Genomic DNA, 13,055 nt, shown 5'->3' on the forward strand with positions numbered 1-13,055 from the left:
TGTTAGGGTGGGAGGACGGGGTGCGAGGAACATACGGTGAGGGGAGTGAAAGATGAGCCCAAGCCACAGGTCAAGCAAGATCACTGAGGACTTTCTGATGGGTCAGGGCAGTGCTAGACTGGATCCTGAGGGCACTCACGGTGGTGGGTTATCCAATTTTCATTTCAGAAAGTTTAAAGTGATTAGCACAGCATCATCTCCCCCTCACACGTCAGCTCTCCCCATCCTTTCCTTGCCCACCTGCGTCCATAACAAAGTCTCCAGTTCCGCTCCCAGCACTCTTCTTGCCTCAGTGTCTCCACCTGGAATACATATCCCTACTTCCCTTCCTCCTTCCGGGCAAGTCCCATGTCTTCCTTTGTCAATACTGCTCTAGGCAGCATTTGTCCCAGCAGGATGGAAATAGCCACACTGTGTGTCACTAGACTGTGACACACTAGACTGTGTGTCACTAGACTGTGACCTTCCTGAGAGCAGGAACCTTGTTTACACCACCCAAATGTCCCCACTGCCTAGCAGAGTGCCTGGTACTTAGAAGGTGTTCAATAGATGCTTACTGATAAGTCAAAATCCGAGAGCTTCTCATCAAACACTTTCCTTATATGATTTTTCAATTTTATTAGTGGCCCTCTGATCACTGTCAAACATAGAAAGGCAACGGATTTCTATATTTGAATAGAGAATTAAGTGACAGGAAAGGCTTCCAGCATCCTTCAGAAAAGCGTGTATATACAGACTCAAGTTATCAAGAGGGAAAGGAAAATCACTTCTCTTCTGAGATGTGGTCCGAGCAACAGACCAACAGCTCATTCTTTACCAAATTGTACTCATAATTCTCATCTGCATGGACTTCCGTGTCATTTTTGGTTTCCTTAATCCTCATAGGACTGCCTGCCAGGTTGTTGGGCCAGTTATATTTATAAAGAGGCTTCAGTTTTTTTGCGTAGATAGAGTTAAATACTCTTCGGAAGATTTGTTTAAGATTTGAGGAGGTCAATCGATGGGCTATTTCCTGGAAAATTTTGTAGGTTATTTCTGCCAACTCCCTGATCACAGGGTCTTCATCCCGAAGCACTCGGTCAATAGCTGTAAGAGCAGAAGGGCCTTTTAGTTCAAGACATCTCTCTCGTGGTTGAGAAGCTGTAACCTTAAACAGCACCACCACCTTTCACAGAGTCTCTCCTCTCTTCTCTAACCTCCCAATTTTCATTATTTCGACTAGAAGCATCCAGGAAGTTTTATCTGCTTATCCCCACCAGACCTCGATAAAGAAAAATAGGAATACGCACTAAATATCTACTGAGTGCCTATTATGTGCTGAACATTCTGCTAGGTAGCGTAAACATATATTCATGAAGAGGTTCAATAGTGCTCATAATAATGAAAAAAATTGGGACTCAGTCTCAGTTCATCAACAGAGAACCGTGTAAAAATTAGGCATATCATAAAATGAAATAGCATACACATAATAACATGATGATGAAAACCCATGTTTCTTGGCATGAATATATGAAGAAATGAAAGAGCTATGTGACACTTATGATAGTTTAAAAAAATAAACATGTAATAGCTTACATTCTTTAAAAATATCTGAGATAATATATATACCAAAATGCTAATAGCATTTTATCCAGATACCGGGCTTGTAGAAGTTATTTTCTTCTTAACAAAAAGAAATCGAGAGGGGAAAACAAGGACAGATGTGGAAAAGAGAGAGGAGAAGGAGCAGGAAGTGAAGGAGGGGAGAAAGAAGAAAAAGATTTTGAGGGATATAGAGGCAGAATTATTGTGCTTAACGTTTGCAGGCAGTCAATAAATACGTATTGAATAAATGAGTGAATGAGTGAATGAGAAAGTGGAAAAGGAAGATAATGATGCGTCAGTGTGGGTTCATCAGTGGTAACAAACATGCCACAGGGGAGAGGGATGTTGATAAGGGGGAGGCGTGTGTGTGGGGGGGGGGCAGAACGTATATGGGAAATCTCTGTACCTTCCTTCCAGTAAATCTGAAACTGCTCTGAGAAGGTAAGTCTATGACACACACAAAAAAGGGAAAGAAGGAAGGAAGGCTGCCACCCTACCTTCTACCTCACCTGTTTGTAATTCTGATTTTGAAAGCAAACAGTCTCCTTCTTTAATTCCCTCCGCTGCAAATGTGCATTGCTATCCTCTAAAATGTAAATTCTCTGAGGAAGGGACTTTGCTTTGTTTGTGGCTCTATGTTCCACAGCTGGAATAGTGCTGTCACATGGTAGATGCTGGAAAAAAATTTGTTGGATGGATGAACGAGTGAATAAATCTTCAACTCTGTAGTTCCTAAGGGCTCTAGGATGATAGATGGGTCTCAAATAATGAGAGGGATAGATAGATTTAAGCACGTGCACACACACAAACCCTAAGAAGGGAAGGGAAGAGAAGGAAAGGGAAGGGAAGTAGGGAGGGGAAAGGAAGAAAAGAAAAGATGCCCTATAACCTAGCCCTTCCACTGATTCCCCCTTACCACCCATCCCTGGCACCATTACAGAACACACATGTGAACTGAATCACAAATAGTGAATTCACTTAGACTTACACATACAGATTTCACTATGACTTCAACACTTACCCTCAAGCATGACTGTAATTTCATCTCTGAGCAGTAAATGGCCACCTAATTTTGCCAAGTACCCTGTGCACAAGATAAAATTAAAGTTACCCCAAGATACGTCATGCAAATGCTTCCTCTGATCTGGCCGCCTTCATAGCTTTCTTCAAAGAAAAGTATCTCTAGATGATCGTTGAAACATCCTTTAGTGCTTTCAAATAATTATTATTTAATGAAACTCTTTATTGACATATATTTATATGTATACATGTGCACAAATCATAATTGCACAGCTTGGTGAATGACCACAAAGTGAACAGTTCTAGCTACCACTTAGACCATTAAATAGAACAACTATTAGCATTCTGGAAGCCTCCCTCGTGCCTTTCCCAATATCCTCCTCCACCCTTTAAAATGCTCTTTTGCTCAACTTGTTGTTGAGCATTACTAAGAGATTAATCCAGGTTCCTTATTGTGGCAATAGTTCATTCATTTCTCATTTATTTACGTCATATCTATCTACGGCTGCTTTTACACTAAACAGCAGTGCTGAGTACCACACAGGATTCATGGCTTAAAATATTTACTATCTGGTCCTTTACAGGAAGAGTTTGCTTGAATGCTGTTATAGGATATTCCATCTTATGAATGTAGCATTTAAAAAATCCATTCTGTTAATGATGGACAGTGTGTTGTTTTCAACTCATGGCTATTATGAATGATGATGTCATTATGGGCATTCTTGTATGAATTTTGGTATGCATTTGTATGCATTGTGTGGTATGTAGCTAGCAGAGGACTTATTGGCTAATGGATATACTTATCTTCACCTTTAATCATTACCACCAAACAATTTCCAAAGTGGTTGTACCAATTTTCACTCCCACCAGTAACTATGAACATTTCCATTACTTTATATCCTCTCTGCCATTTGACATTGTTAGCCTTTTTCCTTTCAGTTATTCTCATGGATTTGGTGGTGGCATCACACTGTGATTTTCTTTGCTTTTTTTTGGGTGATGATTACTAAGAGTTTTATATAGTATTTATGGGCCACTTGGATATTTCTTTTGCAAAATATCTAAGTATCTTGCCTGTTTTTATATTGAGTTATCTTTTACTTATATATTTGTAGGCATTTTTTACTTGGGATACTAATCTTTTTTAATGTCACATGATTTCCAAATATCTCCTCCTACTTTGGGGCTAAACTTTTCCATTTGTATTTTTTTTTTTTTAATAAACAGAAGTCTCTAATTTTAATGCAGTCCAAGTCACCATCTTTTTATTTATGGCTGGTGAGTTTTGGAGTCTTGATAGGAAATCTTGGATGTCTCGGGCTATACTGATATTCTAATATATTTACTTTTAGAAGCTTTATTGTTTTACCATTTACTCTTTGGGATTGTAGACTGAACTGTAATTATACTGCGTAAAGTAGGAGTCAATATATTTTTTATATTCCTGTGTAATTAACCCAGCACCATTGAAAGAAAAAACAGTCCTTTCCCTACTGCTGCGCAGTCACTGATATCATAAATTGTGTGGGGGGTCAGTGTCTTAACTTCATTCTATCACTGCTACTGCCATACTACCTTAATGTATAATGTGTCCTGCTATCTTTCCAGTAGTAGTTCTTCAACTTTGTGGTTCTTTAAATTATCTTGGCGAACTCTCTAACCATTAAATTTTCATGTAAAATTAAGAATCAGCTTGTCTCATTTCATACACACACACACACACACACACACACACACAGACACACAGACACACACACACAGACACACACACCCTGGTGAAAGTTTGTTTGGGATTGCATTGAATCGACAGATCAGTTTGGGAAGAGTTGACATGCCATAATATCTAATCCTTTAGTCCACGAACGTGATACGTCACTCCAACGTTGCTAAAAATTTTCTCAATGTTTTCTAGTTTTCAGTGCATCAGTCTTGTACATCTTTCCTTAGTTTTGTTTTGAGGTCTTTGATGGTTTTTTTGGTGCTGTTGTATTAGGCATTTTCAAAAATTTGGTTTCCTGGAGTGCCTGGTTGGCTCAGTCAGTTGGGCATCTGCCTTTGGCTCAGGTCATGATCTCAGTGTCCTGGGATCAAGCCCTGCATCAGGCTTTCTGTTCAGCGGGGAGTCTGCTTCTCCCTCTCACTCTCCTTCTGTGCTCTCCTTCTCTCTGCCTCAAATAAATAGATGAAATCTTTAAAAAAAATTTGGTTTCCTGGTTGTTTATTGCTGGGATATAGAAATCCAATTGCTCTTTATATTTTGATGCTGTATCTAGAAAATTTGCTAAATTTACATATTATTCAAATAGTATTTTTCTGAATTCTTTCCAGTGTTCTAAATATTTTTAAATATTATTATTTATCTACGAATTTTAAAAGTTTTATTTTCTTTTGTCCAAACATATACATTTTATTTCTTATTACCTTATTTTAGTTCTGGAAAAGCCTGGGAGTATTTTCTAGAGTTCCTCCTCATGGTCAGTCTATTGCAAGTTCAGTTCCTTCAGTTCAAAATTTCTGCACTGTTTTTCAGTTTCTCAACTACCACTTCAGTATTTAGAATTGGCAAAACCTAAAAAAGGAAATAACCCCCAGATATCAGGTCTACTTCTTTTGGTGTTTCTTTTCTTCTGTTCTGGGTCACCGTCTTTATAAAAGCTCTTAAATGTTTTCAGATAAGCATTTAAAGCCTTTTTGAAACTGTTCTTTTTATCCTTGACACAAAGACACAACCAAAGCCTACAGAGGTTGAGAGACTTGGTAAAGGTCACATGGCTAACGGGCATTCTGAGATGTGAATGCAAGCTGATCTAACCCTCACCAATATTTCATATTGCCTCTGCTTCAGTCAAAACAGTGATCACAAAAATCATAGCAACTGATCATTTTCAAAACCCATCTACAGATCATAGAGCTCAAGTTACTCTTCTTGGCAGGGGGAGCATGGGCTTAAACCTTTAAGAACAATGCTTGAAATAAAAATGTGTGTGGTGGGGTATCCTTAAACGTCAAGCTTTTCTATCTGCTTAATTTTGTAATCCAATGTAATTCCTTTTAGAATTAGATGGAGAATACAAATAGATGAATGAAAGTTTCCTATGCCAGAAAGTACTAATTTCCCCCAATGTCAAATTGCTTCTTTCCTTTAGTTCCCTTACTAAAGCCACTGAGTTTTTTTTTTTTTAAAGATTTTATTTATTTATTCGACAGAGATAGAGACAGCCAGTGAGAGAGGGAACACAAGCAGGAGGAGTGGGAGAGGAAGAAGCAGGCTCATAGCGGAGGAGCCTGATGTGGGGCTCGATCCCATAACGCCGGGATCACGCCCTGAGCCGAAGGCAGACGCTTAACCGCTGTGCCACCCAGGCACCCCAAAGCCACTGAGTTTTAGCTGGACATATGGCCACTCAGCAGACGTCGAGATTTTCAAGACTTCTTTGCACTTTGGCAACATGTCTGAGTTCTGGGCTAATGATCATTTAGCAGAAGTAATATTTACTCTTTAAAGAGCTGGGTGTGACCTCTTGATATTTTTTTCCTTCCCAGTTGACGGGCATGTAGAAGTGGTTGCAGGTGCTGGAGCAAACATCTTGGACTTGACATAGGAAATTGTGATGAGGACGCTAGAGCAACAGAAGAGCTGGTATCCGCGTGCTGGCCCTTGGCCTCTACATGAGACAGAAACAAACTACTACCTCGTTTCAGCCACAGCTGTATTCGGGTCTTTCTTACACTGCAGGAACATATTTCATAAATGCAATATTACCACCAAAAGAACAAAACAGGGGGCAAAGTTAGGGAACAACACCCGAAAATGGAATGGCTCTCCTGACAGGGTGGTTGTGAAAGTCACAAAGGAATTTGATGATTTGACAAACATCGTGGATTAACCAAAATGCCAACAAGGCCCACATGAGTGTGACCTCAGCTGTGTGGAAGATTGCAGTTGGTGGCGGTGGGGAGAGTGGTGGACCGGAAGTACAAGCTCTAGCCATGAGTGTGGTGACTCTTAACTTCACTCAGTTTGCTACCGTGGAGAAATGCAGGTCTGGGGGCGTCTTATCTTTCCTTTCCCCATGCCCCAAATAATTGGACATCCAGAGAGACTCATGTGAAAGGTCTCAGATTTTATGTGTCGGCAGCTATGACATACTGCTAGCTGCCAATCGACATCATTGTCCTCTTCTTGACCATTAAAAACAAAACAAAACAAAACAAAAAACAAAACAAAACCATAACATAATTCCAAGCATTTTTTGAAACTAATGATTTGAAAAACACAATGACCGTCCTGGTCACTGGGGGTTGTAAGATAAGCTACTGGTTGAGACTTTGAGGAAAGCTTTGTAAGATCAGGCCGACCCAGAAACGAAAAGGTGATTTTTACCCTTTACTTTTTTGTTTCTTCCTTGGTGCAACACTGTCGAAAGGCTGAAGGTAATCAGAAAACACAGATGGGACAGATGCCACATGCTAAGGACAGGTGGCATTATGAAGCCAACGATGCAATGAATATCTAGGTACACACATCATTCCTCACATGCAGTAGATCAGAGAATAAATCCTCCTGAGAGGAGGTTGAGTCAAAGGAGTACACATCTCACATCCTGATGGATGCTATCAAACTGTTCTTAGAGCGGCAGCTACTTACACCGTCACCAGTAATGTGAAGAGATTACCTACTTCCTGTAACCTCATGGCGACAGTCGAGTATAAGACCTTTTGATCTGTGTCAACGCGGTGAATAGAAACATTTCATCATTTCAATTTGCATCACTTTTTGGATGAAGTTATGAAAATTTTATGTTTATGAGCCAAATAATTTTTTTCATGTTCAGTGTCCATTTTTCTAGTGGGTTGTCTTTTCTTACGGATTTGTATAGGATCTTTGGACAGGAAGAACTCACCCTTCATTTGTAGTGTTGTAAGTGTTTCATCTCAGTTTGGTTTTTCACTCTGTTTATGGTGGTTTTGCTCTGCAGAAATATTTACTTTTCTCAAAGATGATCAATCTTTTCTTCATGATTCTTAGATTTTGACTTTTACCTTAGAAAGATCTTACCCACCCCCGGATTATAAAGCACATTCTTCCATACTATTCTAACTAAAATTTTGCTTATCATTATTATGGTTTCACTTTCAGCATTTGAGTCTTTGACTATCTGGAATTTATTTAAAGTAAGAACTAAGATAGGAATAAAATAATTTTTAAAATTCCAGATGGCTCACCAGGTGTCCATAAGCTACTTAGGGAATATTCTATATTTTCATCACTGTTAAAGCCAATGATTCACTTTAAAATATTGCATGTGTTGATAGTTATTTCTGGATGGTATTTTGTTCTATTTGTTTGTCTATTTATTCCATGTGATGTTAAGTACTGTAGCTGTGTTAATATCTGATAGAGCTAGTCCTCTCTGTCTTTGTCTCTGTCTCTCTCTCTTTTTTTTTGGTCAGAATTTCCTGGATATTCTTATATGCTTATTCTACATTAATTTTAGAATCAACATGTCACTTTTGAGAAAAGAAAGCCCTACTGATATTTTATTTTTTTATTTTTCATTTTCTTTACTTATTTTTAAGATTTTATTTATTTCTTTGAGAGAGAGAGAGAGCACAAGTGCAATTGGGAGTGCACACGCGCAGGGGAGGGGCAGAGGGAGAGGGAGAAGCAGACTCCTCCCCTCTGAGCAGGGACCCCAATTAGGGGCTCAATCCTAGGACCCTGGAACATGACCTGAGCCGAAGGCAGAGACTTAACAGACTGAGCCACCCAGGAACCCCTACTGATATTTTAACTGGCACTTCCTTCCATGCATATATTCCATGTACATTTTTTTAAAGATTTTATTTATTGGAACACCTGGGTGGCTCAGTCAGTTAAACGTCTACCTTCAGCTCGGGTCATGATCCCAGGATCCTGGAATGGAGTCCCGCATTGGGATCTTTGCTTAGCATGGAGCCTGCTTCTTCCTCTACTCCTCCCATAAATTGTGCTCGGTCTCTCACTCGCTCTCTCTGACAAGTAAATAAAAATCGAATTTGTTTATTTATTTGTCAGAGAGAGAGAACACAAGCAGGGGAGCTGCAGGGAGAGGGAGAAGCAGGCTCCCTACTTAGCAGGGAGCCTGATGTGGGACTTGATCCCAGCACCCTGGGATCATGACCTGAGCTGAAGGCAGACGTTTAACTGACTGAGCCACCCAGGAACCCCTTCCATGCACATTTTAAATTTTGATTCTTTGCCAAAATATGGTTTATACCTTCCTATTTCTTCGAATCTTCTTTGTATCTTTTAGTAATATTTGCAAGTTTTTTTTTTAATAAAAATATTGCATATATTGTAGAGTTTTTTCTGGATCTCCCTTCCTTCAGTCTGTCCATACTTCTTCCTTTCCTTCCTCCCTTGCTCATCTTCCTCTCCCTGGGACGCTTTCTTTCTTGCCTTCTTTCCTTTCCCCTCTCTTTCCTTCCCCTCCCCTCTTCCCTTCTTTCCTTCCTTCCTTCCTTCCTTCCTTCCTTCCTTCCTTCCTTCCTTCTTCCTCCCTCCCCTTTTCTTTCTACTTAGGATTTTGTAGGCACTATTCTGCTGTATTTTAGGGTTGAATACTAAAGTGGGGAAATCTAATGACAGATTTACTTATTTTGCAATGTATAGATGACTTTTTTCCCTCTAAATGCTCAAGAATTCTTTAACTGTGAAGTTCCCTAACTTTATTAGGAAATGTCTTAATGTTGTATTCTATATAAAATGTTCCTTGAAAAATTATTTAATACTTCAATTTATTTAATTAAGTCTTTTTTATTTCTTAAATTATATCTTCGGATCCCTTTTTCTGCTCTAATAATTTTTCTTCTACAGGGTTATCATTTATGCATAGTTCCATTTCTTTTTTTTAATTTAAATTCAACTTAGTTAACATATAGTGTAGTATTTCTTTCAGGAGTAGAATTTATTGATTCATCACTTACATATAACACCCTGCGCTCAATCCAAGAGCCCTCCTTAATGCCCATCATCCATTTAGCCCATCCCCCCACCCACCTCTCCTCCAGCAACCTTCAGTTTGTTTCCTATATTTAAGAGTCTCTTATAATTTGCTTCCCTTTCTGTTTTTATCTATTTTATTTTTCCTTCTCTTCCCCTATGTTCATCTGTTTTGTTTCTTAAATTCCACATGAGTGAAATTTTATTTTAATACAAAAATCATAATCATATGATATTTGTCTTTCTCTGACTGACTTATTTTGCTTAGCATAATACACTCCAGTTCTACCCACATTGTTGCAAATGGCAAGATTTCATTCTTTTTGATGGCTAATATTCCATTATACACACACACACACACACACACACACACACACACACCCCACATCTTCTTCATCCATTCATCAATCGGCAGACATTTGGGCTCTTTCCATAATTTGGTTGTTGTTGATAGTGCTGCTATAAACATTGGGGTGCATGAGCCCCTTTGAATCAGCGTTTTTGTATCCTTTGGATAAATACCTAGTAGTGCAATTGCTGGGCCATAGGGTAGTTCTGTTTTTAACTTTTTGAGGAACCTCCATACTGTTTTTCAGAGTGGCTGCACCAGTTTGCGTTCCCACCAACTGCGCAAAAGGGTTCCCCTTTCTCCACATCCCATTGTCTCCTTGAGTTGTTAATTATAGCCGTTCTGACAGGTGCGAGGTGGTATCTCATTGTGGTTTTGCTTTGTAGTTCCCTCAGGATAAGTGATGTCTTTTATTTATCTTCCATATCTCTCACTGTCCTTTAGTTTCTCAAACTGTTTCTTGCTGGTTTTCACTCCTTTTGCTAGCATTTCTTGGCCCTGTACCCCTTGTCTTTTCCTGGGTTATCAACAATATATATTTTCTCGTCTGCAGGTTGTAGGGTACTTTTTAATATTGGTTATACATTTTTTCTTACGCTTCCCCCCATACTTTGAAAGCTTATTTTTCCTGAGCTCCCATTATCCCATCTTACATTTCCTGTGTGCTTGTATCTATACCTTAGATCTTTACATAAAAAAGTTTTGGGTTCACAGAAATATATATCCTGATTTTTATCTGGTCTGCAGAAACATTTTCTAAACTTTGTTTTGCTTTTTCCCTCTATTCCTCCCCCTGGAAATAACTCTGTAGAAAAATAATGCTTTTTTAAATTACTTATTTTTGGGTCATGCAATATGATATACAGAGGAATGTTTGTGGAAAGTTCCAGGGCCGAATTCAGGATAGCAGGAATTCTTTCTGGTTTGAAATAAAGCTCTTATGACACAAGGTTTCCCGTATGTTTGTGTTCCCTTACTTCTCTAAGATCAGCACAGATCAGGAGCTCTAGTGATGATCATAGTTCAGTTTGTCTTCTACCCTGACTGACAGACTCCTCCCTTCAAGTAAAACAGGACTGTATTTCCTTAGTCCTTGCTAAGCAGGTGGCCCTGCTACTCCATGATGCCAAATAGGGTTAAAGGAAGATGCCACTGTCAAATTGAGAGCTCACGTCCTGTCACTCCAAGTAAAAGTTTATTAATTTTTATCTTTATGGTGAGAATTTAATGGGGAAAAAAACCTTTTTGGTCAAGATCAAAAACCTCAGGTGTCTTCTGTTGGAATCTTCCTGCATCTCCTCTCCCCTCACAACATTTTTAAAAAATCTTTGTTGTAGTTTGTGGTTAGAGATGCCCATGTTTTATTAAAGATGGTATTTGTATTTTTTATATTATTCTTATTCTTTGGGTAGGGATTTTTAAGCAGCAAAGGGGAATAATTAGTAATGGTTTGCCACCATCCTAAATCTGAAATTCATCCTGTTGGATACACTTTGTATAATAATTGAATCACAGAGCAATACTCACTGCATTATAAAATAGAGCTCTATTCTCATCACATACATTAACTTCTTTTATTTTTATTTATTTATTTATTTATTTATTTATTTATTTATTTATTTATTTGAAGAGATAAGAGACAGCCAGCGAGAGAGGGAGCACAAGCAGGTGGAGTGGGAGAGGAAGAAGCAGGCTCATAGCAGAGAAGCCTGATGTGGGGCTCGATCCCAGAACGCCGGGATCACGCCCTGAGCCGAAGGCAGATGCTTAACGACTGCGCCACCCAGGCGGCCCCCACATACATTAACTTCTATTCATAGATATCACCATGGCAGGTGATAAAGAAAATTTATATTTTTTAAGAAACACTTCTAGCTGCTACCCCATTCCATACCTTTTAAGGAAAATACGATAATGAGAATTGAATTTTCTTTACCTATTAAAATAACTGATGCTCTCCTCAGATATACTCGGGAGCTTCTCAGGAATCCTAAGGTATGAGATATCAAATCCGTAATGTAGCTCTCATGAGAAGTAAGCTGAGAATAAAATGAAGAAAAAATCCTCAATCATTGGAAAAAGCACATTTGCTCCCTCCAGAGAGGCTTCCAGAAAAAAAAAAGAGCCTGGTTACTTATCCAAATCAGGGCCAATTTAAAACTAGGGGATAGAAATCTCTTTACGTTTTTGTTTGTCGATGTTATTCAGTGTATTATATGATTCCCGAGCCCAACTTTGTGTTTCCAACCTTTGGAAAACATTCTTCCATCCCCACTTGCCTATCGCTGCAGTGCATACTGGTTTCCAGAGCACCAGCTCATTAGATGGTGGCAAAGTAATTCCAGTTTTGCTTTTGGTGGTCGGCAATGCTGTTCCTACCTTTATAACCATCCATAGTTCAAAGTGGGTGAATTGGAGAAAGAAAATCAGAGATAGTCAACGTCAGGGAAGAGGTAGTGGAAAACTGAATTTTTTTCTGGTCTTAAGCCCTAGCTGTAACTACTCATGTGTTATCTTTTCTTCACATTCCTTCTCTAGGATCCACTCTCGTCCCTGCCACAGCTTTGATCACCTGGGATCTCCTTCAAAGCGATTTCTATAATTCTGATGGTAGTAAACACTGAGGGGCTACTTACGAGATTGTTACAAATGTTGAGCACCACCACCTCGAAATTGTAAAATTCGTCTTTGAGCAAATACGATGTCGGCCAATTTAACTCTGAGACACAGATTGCTAATGTATACTTACATGCCTGTGAAGTAGAGAAAGGTCACTGAGACTCTATTCGTCTGATGTTACAGAAAACACCGCGATTCTCTGCAAAACGAAGAAAAACAAGATCGCAGGACTTACTTGGACTACTCTTATTTCTGTGTCCTCCAAAAACAGGATCAGAGGCACCAAGCCTCCCAGAACCACATCATTCAGCATCCATGTGTACTGACTCATGTCCCTGAGTAATTCACCAAAGTGTTGAATGGCCATACTCCGAATGCCTCCATTACTCTAGAATATGAACACAGAGAAAAGCCCTATTTGAGGATATCACTAGGGTTCTTTCCTTTAAGCTGTGGGAGATATATATCTCATATATATATATATATGTTAAAATATAT

At 39.0% G+C, this 13,055-nt stretch overlaps 1 protein-coding gene across 1 annotated transcript in view; it reads right to left on the reverse strand.

Annotated features, from left to right (window-relative positions):
• Window positions 1-553: 553 nt before the first annotated feature.
• MROH9 (maestro heat like repeat family member 9) overlaps window positions 554-13,055 on the reverse strand; it is a 63,925-nt gene continuing 51,423 nt past the window's right edge. Inside the window, exons 15-19 of the mRNA XM_087866565.1 lie at window positions 12,793-12,945; window positions 12,575-12,691; window positions 11,875-11,977; window positions 2,606-2,668; window positions 554-1,086 (exon numbers count right to left, since the gene is read on the reverse strand). Coding sequence (XP_087722691.1) covers window positions 764-1,086; window positions 2,606-2,668; window positions 11,875-11,977; window positions 12,575-12,691; window positions 12,793-12,945 — 759 coding nt within the window. The 3' untranslated portion in view covers window positions 554-763. The remainder of the gene's footprint in view (window positions 1,087-2,605; window positions 2,669-11,874; window positions 11,978-12,574; window positions 12,692-12,792; window positions 12,946-13,055) is intronic.

This window comes from Ursus americanus, chromosome 2 (genome assembly GCF_024610735.1).
Source record: "Ursus americanus isolate L20-20 chromosome 2, mUrsAme1.1.p, whole genome shotgun sequence".
NCBI classification, from domain to species: domain Eukaryota; kingdom Metazoa; phylum Chordata; class Mammalia; order Carnivora; family Ursidae; genus Ursus; species Ursus americanus.